Raw genomic sequence first — 26,060 nt, forward strand, 5'->3', positions numbered from 1 at the left:
GTTTTAAAAATTCTTGTGCGTCACACCAGTTGAAAATCTCTGACTTAAACAGTTAGTTGGGCCAGAGTCACATTACAATAAGTTCTTCCATATCAATGTTTCAGCTGTCTTATGTTAGCAGTTCTTGAAAATAAACTTGACAAATAACTAGATGCCAGTCAGTTCATTGAATTTAGGAAACTTTCAAAGCTCAACTCCCAGAATTAGATTAGGTGATCTCCTGTCAGGAATTACTGGCATGGGTTTAAAGTAGAGGGCCCTAAATCAGACTCTGAAATAGATCTTATCTCCCTGAACTCTTGGTATTTGGTATCCCCCCTTCTGTGTGTTCCCTTTCTTGTATGCTGAGGAAATTGAGCAGCTCATTTAGCTCTAGAAGGCAAGATGTTTAGCTCTCATAATGTGTGAATTTTCCTGTAAATACCCTTGAAGGTGCCGATAATTTATGATTATATCAAACAGCTTCTATTGGTGAGATTTTCTATAAATAAAGGTGTTGTAATTAATATAATGACTGGGGTTGTGATTCTCATGTTGACTGACTATGTGTGGGCCCGGCTTTCTCATCCTGCACACTTTTCTGGTTTCTTCGATTATATCTAAGAACAAATTTTTGTAGAGTTTTGAAACCATACACCGGCTTATTTGTATTCCATAAAGTACAGATGTTTTGTAAAAATTGAAAACTGCAAAGACAACAGATTAACACACCAGGCAGTGGGATAATTATTAAACTGGCTGACTGATTGACTAACTAATGCGACATGGTCCCCTTGATAAACTTTGAAAGCATTACTTTTTTCTAGAAACAAGTAATTAATTAAAGATATGAGGATGATTACTAGAGATTCAGGGAAGAAATCTAATCTGCTCTTTATAATTTAACAATTACAAAAACACTATTAAATTATCAAGATTTTTCCAATTGTATGCACATTAAATGATTAGGTATCTGTCATCCATGTACAAAGCTGGACATTTTCCTATAATTTTGCCATCTTGGCAGTATTGGATGGTTTTTGCTATGTTTTATGATTTAACTTTAAATGTGAATATGTATTTTGGGAGATGCTTCAAACCAGATCTGATTAACCAAAAAAGAAAAATGTGTGTCATAACTTTCGCTCTAGCTATTCTATAATTTTCTATCAGAATTTCCCATTGTTTCTCCTTCCAAGTAATGGCAGCTGGCTGACTTAAATGAGATATATATTCAGGTTTAAAAAAATGTTATTTTAATAGTGATTGGTTTTTTGTAAAAAATATGAAGCACTCATATCTTCACAAGGCACTTAAAGTTAGCAGTTGTGGGCAACATGGCTATTTTGATTTCTGGAATGTTCAAGTTAAAAATGATGCTAGTTATGCTCAGACCAGCGCTGTCTGATACAAAGGTAATGGGAGCCACAAAATGTAAGCCATATCTGGAATTTAAATTTTCTAATGGCCATGGTTTCAAAAAAAACAAGTGAAATTCATTTTAGTAACATTATTTATTTAACCCATGATATAGAAAATAGCATCATGTCAACATGTAATTAGTATGAATTATTAGATGTCTTCATTCTGTTTTTTCTAATTCTTCACAATCCAGGGTGTATTGTTTACACTTGTAGCACATCTGCCGTCAGTTCAGCCCCATTTCAATAGCTCAGTGGCCACATGTCACCCATGGCTGCCATGTGAGCCACTGTGGTCCTGGCCCTGGTGGTCCTTAGTTTTCCCACAAGGCCCAATGTAGATACCATCAGTTTCTCTTGCACATAAACCATGGATTCTATTTCTTCAATAATTGGAATCATCCTAGAAAAACAAAATCATGTCAGTTTTCTCTTTAATTTTGGAGCCAGTAGCCAGACTAATGTTGGTTAGTCCTTTTCTGAAGAACTGTCACTTTGAGGAGGAGGCAGAGGAGGGAGGGAGCTGTCACTCACTGGTTGTCACTTGAAGATCAGCTAAACAGTTAGCTGTGCCACCACACATTACAATGAGTTCTTCCTCATTTCATGTCCCATCATTTTCTTTATCTGTTAAGAGTTGTTGACAATAAAATGGAAAATTAAATACCCACTTGCTAGTCCATTCATTGAATTTAGACACCTTCCAAATAGTGATCTGGGCCAGACATCAGTCCTTGCCTGTGTGGAGTATCTGACATATCCTGATAATATCACTTTCTTTAATGAGAAAATAAGCTTTAGACTGAGGTTCCTCCATAAAGCCCCACAGCTAGTGCCTGGGCAGCCATGGCTGCCAACAGGTCATGCCCACTGTGTGCCACCACCTACTCCTGGGTAGCTTCTAGCATTAAATTGAGGAAATTGTTCATTCTTTCCTCAAGGCTTTTGTCTTCGAGATAATTATGGGTTGCCTGTTACATGTTGAGTAGTCATCTTTTGGGAATTAATAATGGTCAAAATAATAATGGCATTAATTAATATTGTTAAATACTTTCTACATGTCAGAGCAGTGCTGAGTGCATTTTACTTACAGTATCCTGGTTTTCCTACAAGAAAAGATACAGTTACTGCTATATTTCCCCATGTATAAGATATACCCTTTTCCAAAAAATTTGGAGTCTAAAAACTGGGTGCGTCTTATACAGTGGTTATAGATTTTTTAACTTGCATTTCCCGCTTTTTCACGCAGATGAGGAATTGTACGAATTTTATGGTGAATAAAACTTGAGTTCAATAACTTTATGAAATACATTTTTTTTTCAAATTTTGGGCCCCAGAATTAAGGTGCATCTTATACATGGAAGTGTCTTTGTCTTATACATGGGGAAATACAGTAACCCCATTTTGCATTTGATAAAACTGATTCATAAGGTAAGTGACTGGCTTTGGTACACAGCTAGTAAATGGACTCTGGTACCAAGTCTGGCTGACACCACAGTTTTATTCCCCCCACCCCAGCCCTTGGGTACAATTTAATGACCTAACCTCCAGGCAATGGAACTTGAGTACTAAGGGATAAAGACCTAGATTGCTTTTAGTGGCATTTTAGGACATTAGTTGCTTATACTCCTTTTCTCAGGGCATGATTCCCCTGGTTTGGATAGGCTCAGGACAGGCTAGTTTGTATAAATAGCTTTAAATGTAGATTTAAAATAAAGGTCGAAGTGGCTCTTCAGAAATGGAAAGGTCAGCTCTGCATATAAGAAAGGTGAGGACCATGAGCTAGAAATGGTTAGAAGAAGAGCAAAATTCAGCAGAGTTCTGAAGTGCGGGAATAGTTAGCAGTGTAGATGAGAATAGTTACACATGTTACAAGCTGAATGAAAATAATGTTAAATCATAAATGACTGAAAGGAAAAATGTTTTGTTGGGGAAATGACCTAATTACTGTGGCAAGAACAATAATTTTCTTATTTAGAAGAGAGAATTATCCTGGAGTGGGAATCTGAAAACTTGGCTCAACTTGGTTTTCTGTTCTGTCAATGTAGTGCTTCTCAGTTCCAGAATTGTGGACAAAAAAGGGAGATTGGCCAACCAGCTCAGTGGATAGAGCGTTGGCCCAGCCTGTGATGTCCCACGTTCGGTCCCAGGTTTAATTCCCGGTCAAGGCACACATGAGAAGCAACCATCTGCTTCTCTTCTTCTCCCTCTCTCTCCCTTCTCTCTCTCTCTTCCCCTCCCACAGCTAGTGGCGTGGTTGGTCTAAGCATTGGCCCCATATGCTGAGGATAATTTGGTTGGTCCAAGCATTGGCCCTAGATTGGGGTTGCCAGGTGGATCCCAGTTGTAGTGTATGGGAGAGCCTATCTCCCCTCTTCTCACTAAAAAAAAAAAAAAAGTGAAAGATCTCAATCATACTTTAAAAATGAATCGTGTTTTGGTTTTCAAGCCAAGGTTAGTCAACAGAACACAATCCTAATATCTATACACAAACATACTGAGTGAGCAAGCTACAATGAAGACCCTACTAGCCTTATTACAACAGTTTCTCACTTATTCAAACTTAAGACTTCCGGTGAATTCAGTCATTGGTCACATAACTATAAACTGAGATATAAATTTAAAAATACTTTTAATAAGCAAATAACTATTGCAAAGCCCTGTAAATTTTCTGTGTGGAATCAGTGGAACCTATCCTTAGGCATCATTTTTAGATCTATAAAAAGAAAACATTCAAGCAAAGCAAAAAGCATGGCAGCAAATCATAACGTAACAACAATAGAAAATTACAAGAAGCAGATCAGGATGCTTCCGTATGCTTTCTGGTTCTTTTTTTTTTTTTTTTTTTTTTTTTAATCTTTCTTAAGTTGGAAACAGGGAGGCAGTCAGACAGACTCCCGCATGCGCCCAGACCGGGATCTACCTGGCATGCCCAACAGGGGGCGATGCTCTGCCCATCTGGGGCGTTGCTCTGCTGTAACCAGAGTCATTCTAGCGCCTGAGGCAGAGGCCACAGAGCCATCCTCAGCGCCTGAGCCAACTTTGCTCCAATGGAGCCTTGGCTGCAGGAGGGAACGAGAGAGACAGAGAGGAAGGAGAGGGGGAGGGGTGAAGAAGCAGATGGATGCTCTCCTGTGTGCCCTGGCCGGAAATCGAACCTGGAACTACCACACACCAAGCTGACACTCTACTACTGAGCCAACCGGCCAGGGCCTCTGGTTCTTTAGAACAGCATCTGAGACCTTCTGTGCAACAAATGTTATTGAGGGCCTTCTGTTTCCAACAGCTATGTTAGACACATGAAGGTACTACAGTGCACAGCAGTCCCTGGGAGCTTCCTAGCAAAAGGAAAAGCAGCAGCAAGCAGGCTACTTCATGTGAAATTAGGAACCTTGACTATCAAGAAGAGTTTGTTATAAGCCTTGGCTGATTGGCTTAGTGGTAGAGCATTGGCCCGATGTATGGAAGTCCGGGTTTGATTCCTGTCCAGGGCACACAGGAGAAGCACCCATATGCTTCTCCACCCCTCTCCCTCTCCTTCCTTCCTGTCTCTCTCTTCCCCTCCCACAACCAAAGCTCCATGGGAGCAAAGTTGGCCCAGGCCCTGATGATGGCTCCATGGCCTCCACCTCAGGTGCTAGAATGGCTCCTGTTGCAATATAGCAATGGCCCAGATGGGCAGAGCATCATCCCCGGGTGGCCATGCCGGGTGGATCCTGGTTGGGCGCATGTGGGATTCTGTCTCTCTGCCTCCCACTTCTCACTTCAGAAAAATACAAAAAAAAAAAAAGACAGTTTGTTATATTTGGCACAGGTTGCTTAAGAAACCAGGGACAGTGTTAATATAGTTCAGACATAGTTCTGCTGCAAATAAGATTTTTGTGGGTCTAACACCTGGCAATTTTTTCTCATGTAGAACAGCTTATCTCCCATCATTCCAGATAAATGAAGCTTTACTTCATGCTTGCAAAATAAGATACTAAAAAATATATTAAACAATTGTAGTTATTGCTATTATAGCTGATTTCTGAATAAATTAAATAGCTGTAAAGTAACCAGTATGTTCCCCCATTTAGAAACGGATTTTAGAAATCAATTTCAAAACCATTTTAGTAATAAAAGAGAAACTCTTTTCAATCATTTTTACTACAGTTTGACAATGATGCATACCCATCGACAAGTAACAGGTGTGCCATCATAATATATAATATATAACATCTTGTTGATGTTACTCATCAGAAGGGTTAATTACCTACCAGGAATATGTCAATAAAGCTGATATTTTCCAGACAGGAAAGGCCAAAATGGACCAAAATGATCAGTTTACGCAGAGAAGTCAGGGATGGAAAATATGACTATTTTGACAATATGAAGATGCAAAGGCCGAGTCATAATTTGCTTTATTTTATGCAGTAGTGTATCTGCCCTTATTCTTTAGTCGGTGAATTGGGCCCATGGTGTTGTAAAATAGAATATAGGAGGACCTGACTATCTTATAGGAACTTTTCTCCAGTCACTTAATGCATCAGACACCTCTGAGCTATCGACAAATTTTGAGGCTGAAAGTTGCTGAAATCTGCATTTGATGGCTGTTCAGTGTCAGTATTTACCTATGGGATCCACTCCATCTACTTATGGGATCCACTCCATCTACCTATGGGATCCACTCCATCTGCCTATGGGATCCACTCCATCTGCCTATGAGATCTACTACAACTAAGAAACAATTACAGAAGCTGCTCTTGCTCTTGCTATAGTAGTAATAGTGCTCCTTGCTTCTCACATTGTCTCCTTCGCATCTGCTCCCACACTCAGCCAGAGTGATCTTTTGAAAGCTTGAGTACGATCACAACACTCCCTTGCTTCAAACCCTACATGGGCTCCCCATTTTTCTCAGGAGTAAGTCCTTAAAAATAGCTGCATGTTCTGGTTCCTGCCTCCATCTTCAGCCCCATCTTTCTTCAATTTCCCCTCCACCAGTTGCTCGCTTCTGCCTCACAACATATATTCCAGCCCTCCCATCGTGCCAGAACTGTTTGCAGTGTTCTGGCAGCATCTGGTTACCTCTCCTCCCTGGATCTTTGTGCTCTTGTCCACTTGTCACGTGTTCTTCTCATTCTTTGTATGGCTAATTATACCTCATTTTAAACCTTTAATTTTTTAAGCTTCCCGAAGTCCTCCCTCATGTACCTAGCTGCTCTCCAACCCCTGTCCTATCCACCTGTATGATGGCAGGAGATTAGCCCGGTTTTTGTATTTACTATACCATTGTAGTTGTTCTTTCTTGTTTATTTTCTTCACTAGACTATGACTTCCAAGGGCGTGGTCATGGTCTGTGTCTTGTATACTGATGCATCCCTCCCTATACTTTCGTGTTTGGCACAAAGTGGTGTTTAAGTATTTGTTGAATGATGACCAACTGAGCTTGACTGAACCTCTCATATGAGGCCATGGAACAGAAAGGACACTGAACTTGGACAAGACGGGTTCTGGTTCTAGCTGTGCTCCTTCCTACCAGCTGTGTGGCATCAAGCAAATCTCCTGATTCTCTGGTCTTGAGATTCCTCAACTGTCAGACAGTGATAACCACTCCATCTTCCCACCTTTCAGAATTGTTACGAAGAATAGAGAGGTCAGTGCATGTGAATTTTTTTTGTAAGTAGAAAGCACAGCCATGTAGAGAATGAGATGGTCAGAGTCTGGTTTTGTTAAGTGTGAGCTGTGCAGAAGGCATAACGGAAGCAGACAATATCTAGTCAAGCACGCCCTCCAAGAGTTTTCTGATTATTGTGGGAATTCTGTAAGAGAACATTATTCGAGGGAAAATTATTTTAGGGATGTTTCTGTTATTTTTTTCCTTTGTGTTTATTCCTTTGAAAGAAGTTGACCTCCTTTCTGTTTCTGCTTCCTTTCCTAGAAGTGACTCATGCTCTCAACTGATAGCTCATCTTTTCAACATTGTGCTTAAAATTCTGACATTTTTCAGTGAAGCAAATAGGAATAATTTTCTTTTAGAAATATTTGTGATGCCATTAAGGTCTTTGTGTACTTGAGGAAATAGGATTTACCGAATCCTAGTCCTTTTATATTTCTCTGCCCCTGTCTCTTCATCCCAGTATGTCTACATTTGCCCCAGTATGAGAAGATAGCTCATTAGCAGTAAATAAGTATATGATTTTCATCTCAAACATGGAAGACATCATGCTCTCTACGAATTATACTATTATTTTTATTTTATTATTGTCAATAACAATAGTAAAACTAAACTAAATTATTGGCTAAAACTGGGGTTAGCTTATCTCATTCTCTTCTTTGAATCAGTAGACAAGAGGATTCTTATATACCTGTGAGGATACTTAGTAATTTTTCTTAACAGTTCTTCATTCATTCATTCATTCACTCATTCATTCATTCATCAAATATTCATTGACCACACAGCTGTGTGCCATGTACCATTCCAGGCTCATAAGATAAATTAGTGATCAAAGCAAAGGTCCCTATTCTTCAGGCACTTACATGCCAGGTGAGATGTGCATACCTCATCTGCCCTGGGTGTCTGTGAGCTCCTTGAGGCAAGAGATGTATTTGTGAACCTTTCAGTGTTTCTGCCCATGTCAATGTCTTTATTAAAGGGAGATACAACTAATTGATGATGTTATTGTAGGAGGAGGTGGCCCCAAAAATGAGAGAAATGATGGAGGAAAAGAACTAACTTGGGATTTGGCTTTTATATGGATAATTGAAATAAAACTCTTGTTACCTTTCAGCCTGCTCTCATTTCTCTGCATGCCTGGTCAAGTAAGAGATTGAAACATAACCAGGCGGTGGTGCATTGGATAGAGAGTCAGACTGGGTCGCAGAGGACCCAGGTTCAAAACCCAAAGGTTGCTGACTTGAGCGCAGACTCCTCTGGTTTGAGCAAGGCTCACCAGCTTGAGCCCAAGGTCTCTGGCTTGAGCAGGAGGTCACTTGGTCTGCTCTAGCCCCCCAGTCAAGGCACATATGAGAAAGCAATCAATGAACAACTAAGGTGCTGCAATGAAGATTTGATGCTTCTCATCTCTCTCCCTTTCGGTCTGTCCCAGATATATCTGTCCCTCTCTCTGTCTCTGTCACAAAAAAAAGAAAGAAAATAAAGTGAGATAGAAATTCAGACTGTGGACTTATATTTAGAGTCAGGTAGGCCTAAATTTTCTGTCTATGCCTGTCAATACTGGAGGGCTTTGAATAAATTATATAATGTCTCTAGACCTCAGATTCTGCATTTACAAAGTATGGCTCATAAGAGAGTTGTGTGAGGATTAAATAAAAGATTACATGTAAACAGCTTAGTTTATGATAAACATTAATAAATAATGGGTTGCTAAAATTATTAGTCTTTTTTTTTTTTTTTTTTTGTATTTTTCTGAAGCTGGAAAAGGGGAGAGACAGTCAGACAGACTCTCGCATGCGCCCAACCAGGATCCACCCGGCACGCCCACCAGGAGCAACGCTCTTCCCACCAGGGGGCGATGCTCTGCCCCTCTGGGGCGTCGCTCTGCCGCGACCAGAGCCACTCTAGCAACTGGGGCAGAGGCCAAGGAGCCATCCCCAGCGCCCGGGCCATCTTTGCTCCAATGGAGCCCTGGCTGCGGGAGGGGAAGAGAGAGACAGAGAGGAAGGGGGTGGGTGGAGAAGCAAATGGGCGCTTCTCCTGTGTGCCCTGGCCGGGAATTGAACCCGGGTCCCCCGCACGCCAGACCGACGCTCTACCGCTGAGCCAACCGGCCAGGGCCTAAAATTATTAGTCTTTTAAGGTAGGATTTTTTCCTGTCTTATTTGAGTGAAGAACCTCAAGGTTAAAAGCATTAAGTTGATTGTCCATGGTCACATAGGTAATAAGGAGATAGGTGATAAGGTCACCCTCTAGCTCTGTGGGGTTTCTGCTGTACTTCATTGCCTCTTGCAGTGTAATATTCCCACAACACAAAGAGAACCAACCGAAAATGGTATGTGCATTTCAAAACAAAATACATAAAACTGTGAGCAAATATTTAATTCTAGTTATGAGTACATTTGTTTTTCATAGTAGATGAACAATTTTGAAAGTATTGTACTTTCTGTGAATTCCAAGTCTGAGCAAACGAGTAAATATGTTGAAGATAATAAGAGCAAGTTTCTCACTATTAAAGAAGGAAGTTGTAGAAAGAGGGAAGGGTATGTTCTAACATGTTGTTGGATTGGAATTGGAAACAGTGTAAATGTATATGTATGTATTCATATAAACATTATAGAAAGAAGTTTATATTTTTGCATTTATATGTATATTTATATCCTGGCTGTGTCTAAGGTGACCTAGAAGCTGACTTCTCACTAGCAGTGAGCACCACCTAGTGACAGATTCTGGTTTCTAAATACCCTCTCCACTAAAAGGCACAAGAGCTCTTTGAACAAGTACTGATTCCAAGACTGGTACAAGGACATTACAAGATGAGATTGTCTCACCACTGGGATGTACACCTGAAACCAATACAAAATATAGTAATACTGGATGTAAACTGTGGTTTAAAAATGTAAATAAATGAATAAATAAATAGGATGAGCCTGGAGTATCTTGTGGGGATAGAAAGCCAACACATGCACAAGAATGATGGAGATATTTCATTCAGGAACCAGCTTGAAGTGGTTCCACTGGCCAAATCTAGGATGAGTTGAACATAAAAATAAATAAAGATCATAATGGATTATCCATGACTCTATGCTAATAGCAATAAATTAATAAATGGGAAAGTTTATAGCACAATACTAACTGATGAATAAGAAAGAATGTTGGAATAGGAAAGTCATCATTGGATTCCTCATCAAACTGATGAGGAATAGGTGGTTTATATGGTTTTAGCATCTCCCAACAAATTACCTATTACATAATTACAATATGGAAACAGTAAATTTACAGTGGAGAAGCCTGAGAGAGACCACCTCACCACTAACAATGCTGTGCCAGGGCTAGAACTCATGAAAGCCAATTGTATTTCTTCCCAACTCTGTGGTCAATGACAACACTTTGGTAGCTTGAAATCATGGTGAAGTATTTACACTGAAAATTGGCAGACACTATAAAAGAGAGATTTTCCCCCTGGAGAACAATTATTAAACATTTTCTGCCTTGGCTGGTTGGTTCAGAGCAACTGCCTGGCATATGGATGTCCATGTTCATTCCCTGGTCAGGGCACACATGAGAAGTGACCATCTGCTTCTCTTCTCCTCTCCTCTCTCTCCCCCTTCTCTCCGTTTTCCCCCTCTCGCATCCAGTAGCTCGATTGGTTCAAGCATCAGCCCCAGGCACTGAGAATAGCTCAGTTGGTTTGAGCATGTCAGCCTCAGATGCTAAAAATAGCTTGGTTGATTCAAGCATCAGCACCAGATGGGGTTGCCATGTGGATCCCAGTCAGGGTGCATATGAGAATCTGTCTCTCTACCTCCCCTCCTCTCAGTTAAAAAAAAAATATTTCCAGCACACCAATGATGTTAACCTAGTGGTCAAGGATGATATCACCAATTTTAGGACACATAGCCATTGCATGTCTCAACTCACAGTAGCATCTGGGCCTCCCCAGTCCTTCTCTTTAATTTAATCCTGAATGGCTCTCAGATAGTTAGCATGTTATGAAAGTTCTAATCAGAATGATATTGTCCCCAAGCTTTCTGTATTATACTTTAAAAGGGAACCATCGCCTGACCTGTGGTGGCACAGTGGATAAAGCGTTGACCTGGAATGCTGAGGTTGCCGGTTCAAAACCCTGGGCCTGCCCGGTCAAGGCATATATGAGAGTTGATGCTTCCTGTTCCTCCCCCCTTTTTCTCTCTCTCTCTCTCTCTTCTCTAAAACGAATAAATAAAAATTTAAAAAAAAAAAAGGGAACTATCTTTTAACCAAAAAGATTTTATGTCCAACACTGGAACTTCAGTCATCAGTAAAAAATAAATAGAAATATGGCAGATGGTCTGGGTGACCCAGACTACTGTCATACCAGGTCCTCTTTCTCAGGTTAGATTTGAGGCTTTCATCATCTCTGTTCCAGACTCACTGATGAACTTCAAGATCATCAGAAACTTTAATATTTGATGTAGCTATAAAACTAAAAATGTACCTAAAAATCTATTGAATGTCATTTTTACTCTGGAGGATGGATTTTTTAAGATAGCAAGATTTAAAATAATAAATGATATAGAAAAGTTGAGGATCCAAAATGTCAAGTTAATTCCTTTTTTAAAAAAAATGTATTCATTGACTTGAGAGAGAAAGAGAGTGATTTGTCATTCATCTTATTTATGCATTCATTGGTTGATTCTTGTATGTGCCCTGGCTGGGGATCAAAGCCACAACCTTGGCTTATCAAGATGATGCTCTAATCAACTGAGCTACCTGGTCAGGTGTTTATTTCCTTTAAGTCTTACTTGTTATCAAGAAAACACAGACGTGGCCTACACTTGCATGTGTGACTGCAGGAGATGTGGATAATGTGGAGGAACGTGTGGATGTTCCTACTCTAGAGTTTCTTTGAAAAATCAGCTCTACTGAGGTAAATTTAAGTATCATATTTTGACAAATTACACAGTTTTTATCGTTATAATCATGATACAGAACATTTCTATCAGCACAAAAATGTTCCCATGTGCCTGTCTTCTACCTCTAGGTCCTGACAACACTGAGCTGTCACTCTAGTACGTAATTTTCTAAAATATCATATAAATGAAGTCCTACAATATGTCTTTGGTGTCGAGCTTCTTCAAACATGTGCTTTTAAGTTCATCTGTGTGTTGTAATAGTAGCTGTTTCTTGGTGCTGTTATTGTTGTGAGTATTGTTGGAAGTCCCTACCACAGTTTGTTTACCCGTTTAGCACTTAGTGGACCTTTAGGTTGTTTCCAGTTCTCAGCTATTATGAATAAACCTTTCAGTCTTGTTTTAATAACAACCAAGAAGTGCTTTCCCACACTTGCTTTCATTCTGATCTGTAGTAATGGGTAACCACATGTGTGGTTAAGTGAGATCATTGGTGTTTTGAGAACTAAATGAAAACCAGTTGGGAAGACTGGCTCAGCGATTCTTCATGAGCCTCTTAAACCCAGCTGGAAATTGCCTCTCTTTTTCTATGCTTTGCTAGTTTTTCCCCTTCTACATTTCCTGTGGTGTATTTCACCTCCTACCTTTTATCTTGGCCACTTTGAATTCCCTTTTAGGGCAAGGACTATACCATATTCATCTTTAATTTGACCCAGTGACTAGCAGAGTATCTTTCACATAATACTGTACAGTTAAAATAAATATTAAATGAATTCAGTTGGATTTTTCTTTAATCTCTTCATTGGATACCTAAGTGGGCTTTATTAATTCTTTCAATCCATTATTGCATTACCCTAGAGTGTTATAATATAGGTTTTCTAATTCAAAATATTTCAAATTTCACCTCTGCCATTACATCACTTGAAATGTAATTTTTGAGCCGATGTCTAATTATTTAGGACCCTCTTTTTTCTTTTCAACTGGAATGGGAAAAGATTTGATTAAACAAACATGAGATGTCCTTTTGGTTCTAACATTATAAGGGTCTATGAAAATCCTACTAAGTCAAAAGTAACCTGAAAGGAAGAAGGCAGCATAGTAGGAAGGGAGAGGAAGGAAATTATGCCATAAGAAAGGAAATTATGCCAAGCTTTTATGCACTGATAAATAAAATGTGTATTTATTAAATAGAGTGAAAATTGAAGGAGGGTTCGAGGAACTGAAGTTGATGTGTGAGCCCACATGTGTTGGTAGAGCACTCTTTTAAATTATTAAAAGAACCACAATGGCTGTAGTTCTTTTTCTACAGTGAATTTAGGACATCAGTAAATAGGCAGATTCTTGTTCTAAAAATTGATAGTGAGACTGGCAATCCCTTTATGTAGGGGAAACATAAACCCCAGTTTGCAAAGGATGGTCCCAATTATGACTGTTGTCTCTGTAGAATTATTAATCATGCCCCTTTTCACAGTCCAGTGGATTCTGGTTTCAAACAATGCATTTTATGGTCACCCAGTTATTAGAGATCTCAGAGCCCCAGTCCCCCTACCTGTATCCTCTACCCTAGCTCCAGTGTGACGGGGTGGGGGGGTGTTGCTCCATGAAAGAGTCTGCAATGGTCTTGGCCAGTGGTGCAGTGGATAGAGCATTGTCCCAGAGTGCCAAAGTTGCCAGCTCGATCCAGGGGTCACTGACTCTATCTCGAGAACACTGGCTCTATCCAAGGGCATCAGCTTGACCCCAAGGTCTCCAGTTCAAGCCTCTGTCAGGACACATGAGAAGCAATCAATGGGTGCACAACTAGGTGGAGCAATGAGTTGATGCCTTTCTCTCTCTTCTCTCCCCCTTCTTCTTTACCCTCTCTCTCTCTCTCTCAAAAAAAAAAGATTAAGTAAATAAAACTAAAAAAAATTTTAAAGTCCACAGTGCTCTCATTAGGCTGCCTCCTTCAGCAGTATGGTCCCTAGCTGGCAAAGCCATCTGAGCCTTCTCTCCTAGGCATTCTTTTTTAACATGTCCAAAAAGTTATCACATCCTCATCTAAGACTTCAGCAGATTCTCCAACTTCACTCCTGGACTACAGCCTGCCTCCCATTAGGGGAAGAGGGGAAGAGTATTCATTAAACAGTCACTGCCCACTCCGTGTGTGCCGAGTACTGAGCTGGGCTCGGTACAGAGAGACTAAGAGGACAGAGAAAGGAGATGCATAAACCGGTGACTAATGGGTGATAAATGCTATCTTAGTAAGATGTATATATATACAATATACATGGAGGTCACTGAAGAAAGAATCGTTCATTTAGGAAAATAATAGAAGGAGAGGGGGAGAATTTTGAGCAGGCCTTAAAGGAATAATGTACACTGAGCAGAGGGACAAGGGCTGGGATCACAGAGTGGCAAAGGGAGTGGAGGGGAAACATCTCAGGAAAACAAAGAGACATGGGCAATAATCTATGCCCAGAAAATGCATGCTGTGAGCAGGGAGGCAAGAAGTGGCCTAGTCTATCTATCCATTTGTTGTAATACACCAGTGTGAGGCAAGGCCTTGGAGCAAGTCCAAGGGGGTGTTGTTATTAGAAGGGACCTGCTTCACATTTAGCGTGGACCCCCGATGATTCCATTTGAGTAGTTCCATTCTGGAATCTTATACTACAACATTACCACATGCATTGACCGATTTCAATGCAGGCTTTCCTTATGTTGCTTTATAATTAGAGGCCAACGAATTGAAGTTCCACAGCGGTACACAGACCAGTAGTGGTAGCTTTAAGGAATTGTTTATTTTTAGTTTGGCAAAGGTAAGGCAGTAAATATCTCAATTAGTAAACTAAAGCAGCATGGATGAGAAAGGCCCACAGGGAGCAGGAGTTAGAAATAACTAAGTCAGTTAATTGAAGAAAACTATCATCTCACTTACCCATATTTAAGAGTAGGACAAACCAACCTAGTGAGTGTGTGTGTGTGTGTGTGTGCACAGTGTCACTATTTATAGTGCTGCCTTCCATGAGGTCCTTTGCATCCTTCAGCTTCTAATTGTTTAGGAAGTTTCTGTCTGCAGGAGCCCCTGATTGGATATTGAGCTTTGGGTCACAATGGGATGGGTCAATATCCAATCACAGTGGGATGGGATACTGTCTTTGACTAGAGAAGCTTCTTATCCTGCAGTGTCTTTCAGTGATACTCCAAAAGAGATTTTATTAGGAAGTGCTGGAGAAATTATTCATTTCACATTCATATATATTGACATTGTGTGGCATGATGTGTGAAAATATTTAACAAAAAAAAATGCATGTGGTATTGCAGGGTCCTTTCCTTGCCTCTAGATGGAATCTCCTACATGATATTTGAGGTCCCGTTTTAAGTTTGGGAGGAAAAGTAGAAGTAATCTACAAAGCTTCACTTCCAGAATTTATAGTTTGGTCTGTTGAGCCATGCTATTCCTATAACTCCAGGATCTTTGGGAAATATTAACCAGTCATAAGATAAAAGACTCTCAAGTTGTATAAAATATGAAGAATGTTATAGAGGAAGGTGTTTGTGTTTTAAAGTTACAAACTACCATTTTTCAGTTATCACAATTATTTTATTTTTAATGTTGCATACTTAGACCAGTGGATTTACAGGATGTACTTAACATCGTATGAAAGGTCCTTAGAATTTCCCTCCTAAATGGGCTGGGAGGCTGGGGTAAGTAGAAAGTCTATTATTTTCTTATGCAGAACGATTTACTACCTATCAGCTCTCTGCGGTCCATCAGGGAAATGATGAGGGTGCGTGCATCTGTAGGTTAAATTTCTGTCTGTCTCCTCTCTGCTTTGTAGACTGGAAAAAGACAGCATTCAGCAGAGCTTTAGCAACGAAGCAAAGGCTCAGGCCCTTCAGGCCCAGCAAAGAGAGCAGGAGCTGACACAGAAGATACAGCAAATGGAAGCCCAGCATGAGAAAACTGGTAGGTGGTGGGGAAAGATTAGAGCCTGGGCACCCGCTCTTAAGCCGGGCCCACGCCTTACTGTGAAATGACATCAGGAACACCTGTAACCTTTGGCTGGCCGAAGGGAGCAGATGCTAACTACACCGGAGATTCCGAATTACATATTAGTTAGCGTTTAAAAGAGAAAATGGAAAGTATTGCCCACTGTCTGTTGATTTCGGAGTGCTGCTCTCACATCTGTTGCACCATCTGGATTATGAGTTTGTTTACCTGTGTTCAAGAAACGTAAAGCTGAGAGCGACCACAACAAAGTAGAAAAACAAAGGGCCTGTTTTTGGCCGAGTTTTCAGGCACACATGTTATATAAAGAAAATAGCATCAGAAGCTCTGCAGGAAATGCTCTGAGCTTACAGCTAAAATCTCCTGAATAGCATTGAACAGTTCCCACAGTACACACATTATAGCTACTCTAAAAGCCTAATGAGTTTGCTACAGCATCCAAACTGGAGAAAAGCTTTAGCCATTAATCGGTTCTTAATTCACTGTCGCAGCTGGATGTAATTCAGTGGCTCCAAATTGATATGTTCCTTTATTTAATCTTTGCAGCTTCGAACATTTTTAGCATTTGGATGCAGCCCCCACCTCCCCTGAATCAATCTAGAGTGATGTTTAATCCTTTGCATTCTTCAAGTTCTCACAACTGCCGTTAAAATTCACTAATCCAAGGCATTGACCACAGCTGGCAGCTTGGCTAAAAATTGCCATCTTTCATCATGTTGGCACTATTCTGCAGGCTGAGTTGGCCAGTAACTCTTTACCTTTCATTTGAAAGTAAAATGCACTTTAAAAATAGGCAGTTTGATTCGTTCAGTCAGAGCATGATGGACTTCTTTTCACTTCTGAGTGGTGTGTTCACAGGCAGTGTTAGTCAAAACAAGACAGTGTCACTCATTGTAATTCCACACCACATACTTCAAGCTGATTGTCCCATTCAGACAAAAGTTTAATTGATCCTGTCTCTTCCAGAAAAATGGTGCTTACTTTTTTAGTGCTTTGATTTATTTTTTTGCTTTGTATGCTTATATGCTTTCTGCTAAAATTGAAAAGCAATAAACAGTCTTGTTCAACCCCAAATTTATAAGTAATTTTCACATGATTTAATGTATACTGTATTTGATGGCATAGTAAAAATAATTACTGGTTATCCAATAGGTGAAAAATTGGTAACATAAAATTTATTAAATAATCTCCTTACTTACAAAGAGGCAAACACCACATTGAGTCACGTAATTTCCTCCAGCACTTTTATTAGAGGCGTCCTTCTGCCAGTGTTTGGCCAGAAAAATGACAATTCACCAGACTTATTAGTTGTTTTTCATGAAAAGAAAAGGATAAAATCATAGGCTAAATTATTGTTTGCCCCCACTGCCAACAGGATCCTAGTGATCATGGGGTTGGGCAGAATCTCTGAGCAAGTTAAGAGGATGTAACTGTTAGGAAAATCTCAACGACACTTCTCTTTATGTTGCACAAAAATGCCACACTGTCTTTAATTTTTTTGACCAGCTCGTCATTGACACTCATATGGTTGACCAAATTACGTATTTCACCTTCATCATTAGAAAATTATATTTGCAAGATTGGGGGAATAATGTAATATATGAACAAATATGAAACATCAAAGAGGAATTACAATATAGAAGAGAGTTCTTCAATATCTTAGTTTTGAATTAGCTGATTGTAATAATTTTCAACACTTTATAGTAAAATTGTTAAAATAAAAATATAATATCTTGCATATTACAAGATATTATTAGCATAGATGACTCCACTATGGTATTGGATAACATGTTAACGTGTTAAAACATTGTAAAACTGGTGTGATAAAAAAGTGTTTCTGGTGAGTAATTATTTGAAAAATAAATGTCTCTCAAGATTTAGTGTCTCCCCAGGTGAGCAGTCCTTTGACTTAGGACATTGAAAACATGACCAAGTATAGTAGCTAGTGGAAAATACATAGCTATCTTAGCCCTTTTACCATTCTACGTCTGGAAGCACTGCAGAGCTGCAACTGTAAACATCTTATGTTGGTGGGGGGTTTATTGTTATTTCTAGAAAATGAACAGTATTCATTGCTGACCTCCCAGCATACATTTTTGACCAAGTTAAAGGAAGAGTGCAGTACATTAGCCAAGAAACTGGAACAAATCTCTCAAAAAAGCAGGTAGGTAATGTTATATAATACTTTCAGATCACTGTTTAAATTCTGTAATTTTTGCTTAAAAGACAGCCTTTCCACTATTTTATAGTTGAATGCAAAATTAGATGCAGTAGCCCCCCATTATCCATAGTTTTACTTTTTCCAGTTTTAGTTAATAGAGGTTAACCATGGTCTGAAAATTTTAAATGGAAAATTCCAGAAATAAATAATCCGTAAGTATTACATTTATTGTAGTTTTGAGTAACGTGGTGAAATCTTGAGTTATTCCATTCTGTCCCACCTGGGATGTGAATCATTTCTTTGTCCAGCCCTATCTGAGCTGTATGTCACTTAGTCACTTAGCACCTGTCTCAGTTATCAAATCAGCTGTCAAGGTCACTCAGTGCTTGTGTCCAAGTCACCCTTAGTTTACTTAATAATGACCCCAAAGCACAGGAGTAGTGATGTTGGCAATTTGGACATGTCAAAGAGAAGCCAGAAAGTACTTCCTTTAAAAGAAAATGTGAACACAGTACAATAAGGTATTTTGAGAGATTGAGAGAGCGAGAGAGACTACGTTCATATAACTTTTATTATAGTATATTGCTATAATTGTTCTGTTTTATTAGTAGTTATTGTTGTTAACCACTTACTGTGCCTAATTTATAAATTTAATTTCATCATAGATATGTACGTGCAGGGAGAAACAGTCTTTTCAGGCATCCGCTGGGGGTCTTATGGCATATCTCTCGTGGATGAAGGGGGACTACTCTATGTGTTGATGTTTCCTGTGAAAATATTTTCCCTGTATAAGTATTTCCTTAATTGTCCATACAGACACCTTTGTGATGTTTTGTGATTATGTACACATACTGTTATTTGACTTTCTAATGCAGGGGTCCCCAAACTACGGCCCATGGGCCGCATGCGGCCCCCTGAGACCATTTATCCACCCCCACCGCACTTCCGGAAAGGGCACCTCTTTCATTGGTGGTCAGCTTTCAGCTCCTGGAATACTGTATGTGGCAGCGCCGCAAAGCACAGTGTTGCTCACGTACAGAATTACTTCTGGTGACGCAGGACGCTCACGTCACAGCTCCGGAAGCACATCATATCACTTGTTATGGCTAGCAGTGACAAATATGGAACCGGACATTGACCATCTCATTAGCCAAAAGCAGGCCCATAGTTCCCATTGAAATACTGGTCAGTTTGATGATTTAAATTTACTTGTTCTTTATTTTAAATATTGTATTTGTTCCTTTTTACTCTAAAATAAGATATGTGCAGTGTGCATAGGGATTTGTTCATAGTTTTTTTTTTATAGTCTGGCCCTCCAATGATCTGAGGGACAGTGAACTGGCCCCCTGTGTAAAAGTTTGGGGACCCCTGTTCTAATGGCTAGAATTGAAAACTATGACATTTCAGACCACAAAAGTCAAGACAGCAATTATTCTAATAATAATAAAGGATGCAGATAGATTAAGCAGTTTTAAAGTCTTATGTTAATACATGTAATTCGTTTTAATCTATTATCACAGTTCTCTGTAGCTATAAACACACAAAAGCTATCTTTAAGTCAAATTATAATAGGTGAAGTATGTATATATAAAAATAAAAGATACTTTGAAATAAATAAACTAAAACCATCCTTTCCTTCTCTTTCCAAAATTGTTTTATTTTAATAAAATAGCCATCCTATATTTTATATATACACTACTTTTTTTTTTCTTTTTATAAATCCACTGATTGAGATATTTTTGAATTGTTTTTCTGCACACTTCCTAATCAGATTATCTCAATAAATGAATTATTTTATGTTGTAAATTATAAGAAGCCTGAGTTCTCATCTCAGCTCTGACAGTAACTGTGTGATTCAGTTTATGTAATTCGGGTCAAAATTTATTTGACTTGCTTAAATCATAGTTTCCTCTTATAAATGAATGCTACTGTACAGAATCCTTTGAATTGAACTATAAAAGGCAACGTTCACATATTAGCTAGATACCAGATGTCACATTACAATATAACCTAATGAAAAAATAACACTGTATATCTTCTGTATTTTTCTGAGACTCAGATCTACACAGAGCAAGCCCTGTGGCTCAGCAAGCACACCTACAGACTTAGGTATTTCATTTGGAAAAAATTTCCAGGTGGTCCAGAGCCTCTGATTACCCTGAGCTCTGCCTTGGGTTCCTCCATCAATAAACTGGCTTAGACAATGGAATCCCCATCTCTGAATCTCTGGGAGATACAGAAGGCTTATGAATCTAGTTCTTTCTGCTCCCCAAAAGGCAAAGGCTCCTATAACCACTGAAAATGTGCTCTGACATATGATTCTTCTTAGCAAATAATAATTAAATATCTTGTTTGGTAGGGAAAAAGCCAGGGTGCCACCATACCATATATGTTCAGGAAATCTGACAAGGAAACCCACAAGATTTTGTCATGAAAGAGATGCCTAAAATATGAACAATAGCTATATTTAACCAGAAATATTTTATTTGTCTCACTTAGATCCAAACACAACTAATTTGTTATATAACTGGATTATATAATTTCAGGAAAAATTATATTGATCTGGGGTTTCCAATATTATATTATTTTAAGATTGCTTTGTGATTGATTATTGATCATCTTGCTTTCTAAGGAGGCATAATTTGGGATTTTGAGGTGGATAAAAGAGAAAAGGGGGCTTTGTGCTTGGTGTATATTATATAATTCTCACAGCAGCTTGAGACAGGAATTGTAATCTTTCACAGATGAGAAAACCAATCCTCAGAGTGTTTAAATGGCTGATAAGTAGGGGAGCTAGGGTCCCAACTGGTTCCAAAGCCTATGATCTTTCTCACAATAAGTGCAACATTTTACACCTACTACTAAAGAAAATCCAGGCCAAAGAAGTTATGATGGGAAAGTGTGGAGAAAAAAATAATCTTTAAATACCTATGGAGAAATAGGCATACTTGGCAGGGGAGGGTTAACCTGTGAGCCTGGGTGTACTGTTCCCTGTCCTTGTAGACCCCCTTCATCCTGCTGCAGGTCTGTCAATTCACCCTGTGCTGGTCTAGTGAACTTGAACCTCAACACGTCTCCAGCTCCTCTTTTTTCTGCTTCCTTTAGCTCTTGACCACTACTTTGTAAATTGAATGTGTTCATTTTTATCTGACACACAGATGGCGCCCAATAAACATTCACTGAGTGAATGAATAAATGAATGAATGAATGAATGAATGAATGAATGAAACAAGTATAGTGTTACCACCCTATTTTGAGCTGACTCTGTTTCCGGTCTGTTCCTTTGTTGATGAAACAGGAACTGTCCAGTTAAAAAAACTTTCAAGTTCAGAAAGAACTAAATTTTAATCTCACTCTACCACTTAGTTTCATAACCTTGGGTACACTGCCTAATCTCTCCAGACCTCAGCTTCTCCATCTGTAAGTGCATTTCTAAAACCATGTTCAGGATTGTTGTGAGAGAAATTCAGAGAGAGATACATAGGTACATATACAGATATAAAGCTCCCAGTGCAGTGCTGTACACACAGCAGCTGCTATCCTCATTGATGGCATTGTTTTAGGGTCTTGACTAGCAATCTAGACATCACTTTCTCTGGCTATTGTAGTTTTGCCAGTGGCTGAGTGCCATTTCCTGAGAGACATGATGCCTATATTACAATGAAAACCTTTATATTAAAGGCAAAGCAGGGTCAGGAAAATGTGGGCCTGTTTGTGATTCAGGTCTTGCTCTGGCCAATGCCTTGTTCTGTAAATCTGAAGAATTAAAATTGACATCTCCTACACCTTCACAAGTTGATCCCAAACTAAGTTCTGGCAAATAGTAAATACTGGGTAAATTATTCCTTATCATTGTTAAAATTTTAAAAGGCCTCTATACATTATAATATATGTATTTTACATGTCTCACGAGAAAATAATATATGGGATAAATTGTGATTTTAGAGTATTTCTGTTTGTTTACTCTTAAATTTCTTGATCTAGCCTCATTTCCCTCTGGCTCAAGGTAAAGACTATGAGATTTTCAAAATTCATGCAAAATTTAACATTCCATTTTGATGCTACTTTCTGCTCTAAAACCACATATAAAACTTGAAGAGCTGAAAGTCTTTCTTTTTAAATAAAACTTAAAACCCTATTCAGCTTCTTAGATGCCCTCTAGGAGTGTGCCTTCACACACCCTGTACTAAACCTCTAGGGGAAATCATTTCACCTGTACTTTGAGGAAACAAGACCTTGGAGTTTTTTGAATCATCTATACTTTTGTCATTATGGAAGCTCAGTCTCCAAAATAATTATTTAAACCACGTAGCACTTTTAATCCATGTTTGCTTCTATGTACTATAGTAAAAAAAATCCCAGAAAATAAATATATTTATTTTTAATGTATCAACAATTTGAAGTACATTTTGATTGCTCCCTTTCTTTTTACTAGGGACATTTCTCTAAAAGGTTCTTGTTATTCAAAATCCCATGCTAAACTGATGGATTCATACCATTTAAAATAAGTGTTTTTTTTTAATACTCACAAGACGTAGTCATTTGACTAGAGCTCATGCAAAATGACTAGGAAAACTGACAATTTAGGCTCATTGTTCCTGAACTCTCTAACTCTTTGCTCCAGCTTCATGGGAAGGTGATTACAAATGGTTCCCTCGTGTTCATGTGTGCGTGTGTGCTTGTGTGTTCTCTGTTTTCTCCCCCACAGTGATTAGCACAGCACTCCCTACATTGTGTGCATCCCACACTGCTCTGTTGATGTCTGTAACCCCAGGGTTGGTGAATAGCACATCTCATTAAAAATGAACTGCCGGCCCTGTGCATTTTATAAAGCTTATGTTTGACCTTCAGACAGAAGGAGTAATTTCATTTTCCTTTCCATGGGCACCAGGCAGATATTGTGGCTGATTTTGTTGAATCTCATGTAAACTTTAGCTCCCCTTTCATCTTTATTCTTTAGGGCTCTGAAACCTTACACTGTTATAGGGTTGTTTTTTTGAACTTGGTAAGTGGAGATATTTAAACACCTCTGGTGCTGCTGTGATTACTCTTTATGAAAGTGAAGGAAGTATTTCCTCTCCCTGGGAACTTAGATGAATCAGCAGTAAAATGTTTGCAGTGCAGTTCACAGTGTGATCTAAAACGGGCCTGGGGAGAGCTCAGAGAGGCCAGGCGCTGGCTAGGCATGAGCCCTGCCAGCTGCCAACTGCAGATCCAACACTTGCTGGGTCTGAGCCTCTCAATACTTGTAGGTTGAAAAGAACAGGATCTAAAGCTCAGAACCAGGGGCTATGTGGTTTTGCTTCTTTCTTTTCCATCACTGTCGCTTTCTGAGTTGCTAGGCTTGTGGATTGATGTCGAACACTGCCCATTTTGTATTTGTGATTTGCATTTTGTAATTAAGAAGAACAATGGTAGTCCATTGGGTCTCGTTATATATAATGGTTGGTTTAATTTGTTTCATTTTTATCTTGTTAATTGTAAATTGATCATTAAGATTTGAATTCTAATCGTCACCAGGGTTGTGGGTATTGAGGCTAGAGCAATGATCCTGGTTTTAATCACTGATGATGAGAAACAAATTTTATAATTTTGGTACATATTGCAGTTCATAGATTTTAACACTGTATTTTATGGTGTTATAAATATTGTTAAGTGACTTTTAGTGTACTTTTACTGTGGACTATAATGTATGAATTATATTACTGTTTTGGCAACAGTAGGTATCCAACTGTGTGAGTTTAATTGAAGTAAAGAACACACACCCGGTTGAACTAGTTTTTTTCCCCATGAATGTTTAGATGTTAGGTTGGAATGCTACAAAAATTATATTCTGCAAGAGGAGACTGATATTGGCTTCTGCTAATTGTTACCAAAACTCAAATGAGAATTTAAAAGAATAAAAATTAAGGGGTCATGTTTTCTTTTAAAAAGCGATGATCGCTGTAATTCTATTGATAGTAGTAAAATATTATATTTCACACAAATGCAATTATATAATACAAATGGTATCTAAAAATACAGGGGAAAGTTCATGCCTCTGTAGAGCCAGAAATTACCTACATTTTCTATGACAATGGATTAGAGTGCATTATTCTTTTATATGACACCAGGATGATCATGCCGCAAATGTAATCTCAAAATAACATAGAAACTTGTAAGTTTACTTTCAACTTTGCAAACTACTATATAATTATATAGTAGTTTATATCATAATATATCATGGGCTGTAGGCAGAAAATAGACAATGTCCATATACATTTCTCAACTTTTTATTGAACATTGGAAGTTGGTAGGCAAATGATCATTATAAACAAAGAAAAAGAAGCCCAAAAATATGCAAAGCAGGAAAAAATATTGTTGCAATAAAATACCTGATAGTAATATGTACTTTATAAATACCATTTATATTTTTGTGATTTGATGAGTAAAGCATTCTCAACATAAAGCATTTGGATATAAGTACAGAGATGAATTAAGGAAAAAAATTCCATCCAGCTATTGTTAATTTTTGACGGTTTTTTTTATATTTATAATTTTATTTTTTTTAATGGGATGACATCAATAAATCAGGATACATATATTCAAAGAAAACATGTCCAGGTTATCTTGTCATTCAATTATTTTGCATACCCATCACCCAAAGTCAGATTGTTCTCTGTCACCTTCTATCTAGTTTTCTTTGTGCCCCTCCCCCTCCCACTTTCCCTCTCCCTTTCCTCCCTCCCCCCGTAACCACCACACTCTTATCAATGTCTCTTAGTCTCACTTTTATGTCCCACCTACGTATGGAATAATGCAGTTTTCTTATGTTTAGATATTTGATTGATTTTGAGTTCATTTTAGTACAGGAGGACAAACTATAGTCCAGTTTCATTCTTTTCATGTATCTTTCCAGTTTTCCCAGCACCATTTGTTGAAGAGGCTTTCTTTTCTCCATTGTGTGTTGTTGGCCCCTTTATCAAAAATTATTTGACTATATATATGTGGTTTTATTTCTGGGTTTTCTATTCTGTTCCATTGGTCTGAGTGTCTATTTTTCTGCCAATACCATGCTGTTTTGATTGTTGTGGCCCTATAATATAGTTTGAAGTCAGGTATTGTAATGCCCCCAGCTTCATTCTTTTTCTTTAGGATTGCTTTGGCTATTCGGGTTTTTTTATAGTTCCATATAAATCTGATGATTTTTTGCTCTATTTCTTTAAAAAATGTCATTGGAAGTTTGATGGGAATTGCATTAAATTTGTATATTGCTTTGGGTAATATGGCCATCTTGATTATATTTATTCTTCCTAACCAAGAACAAGGAATATTCTTCCATCTCATTATATCTTTTTCGATTTCCCTTAACAATGGTTTATAGTTTTCATTATATAAGTCCTTTACATTCTTTGTTATGTTTCTTCCTAGGTATTTTATTTTCTTTTGTTGCAATCGTGAAGGGGATTATTTTTTTGAGTTCATTCTCAAATGTTTCATTGTTGGCATATAAAAAGGCTATTGACTTCTGTATGTTAATTTTGTATCCTGCAATGTTACTGTATTGGCTTATTGTTTCTAGTAGTCTTTTTGTGGATTCTTTGGGGTTTTCGATGTATAGGATCATATCATCTGCAAAAAGTGATACCTTTACTTCTTCTTTTCCGATATGGATGCCTTTTATTTCTTTGTCTTGTCTGATTGCTCTGGCTAGAACCTATAGTACCACATTAAATAAGAGTGGAGAGAGTGGACAACCCTGTCTTGTTCCTGATTTAAGGGGGAAAGCCTTCAGTTTTGTGCCATTTAATATGATGTTAGCTGATGGTTTATCATATATGGCCTTTATCATATTGAGATATTTTCCTTCTATACCCATTTTGTTGAGAATCTTAAACATAAAATTGTGTTGTATTTTATCGAAAGCCTTTTCTGGTCTATTGATAAGATCATGTGGTTTTTGTTCTTTGTTTTGTTGATATGT

General features: G+C 38.4%; 2 protein-coding genes across 8 annotated transcripts in view; one reads left to right on the forward strand and one right to left on the reverse strand.

Moving 5' to 3' along the window:
• SDCCAG8 (SHH signaling and ciliogenesis regulator SDCCAG8) overlaps positions 1–26,060 on the forward strand; it is a 246,613-nt gene that overhangs the window by 129,134 nt on the left and 91,419 nt on the right. For 6 of the 7 annotated variants that reach the window (XM_066236694.1, XM_066236702.1, XM_066236721.1 and 3 more), the window contains 2 exons: positions 15,767–15,894; positions 17,992–18,100. In XM_066236694.1, the coding sequence (XP_066092791.1) occupies positions 15,767–15,894; positions 17,992–18,100 (237 nt within the window). The remainder of the gene's footprint in view (positions 1–15,766; positions 15,895–17,991; positions 18,101–26,060) is intronic. The other variant, XR_010726186.1, reaches the window with a different exon arrangement.
• The window catches only part of AKT3 (AKT serine/threonine kinase 3), a 363,939-nt gene continuing 339,546 nt past the window's right edge, over positions 1,668–26,060 (reverse strand). The window contains exon 14 of the mRNA XM_066236840.1: positions 1,668–1,803. Within this exon, the coding sequence (XP_066092937.1) occupies positions 1,802–1,803 (2 nt within the window). The 3' untranslated portion in view covers positions 1,668–1,801. The remainder of the gene's footprint in view (positions 1,804–26,060) is intronic.

The sequence above is a fragment of the Saccopteryx bilineata genome, chromosome 1, assembly GCF_036850765.1.
Source record: "Saccopteryx bilineata isolate mSacBil1 chromosome 1, mSacBil1_pri_phased_curated, whole genome shotgun sequence".
Classification (NCBI taxonomy): Eukaryota; Metazoa; Chordata; class Mammalia; order Chiroptera; family Emballonuridae; genus Saccopteryx; species Saccopteryx bilineata.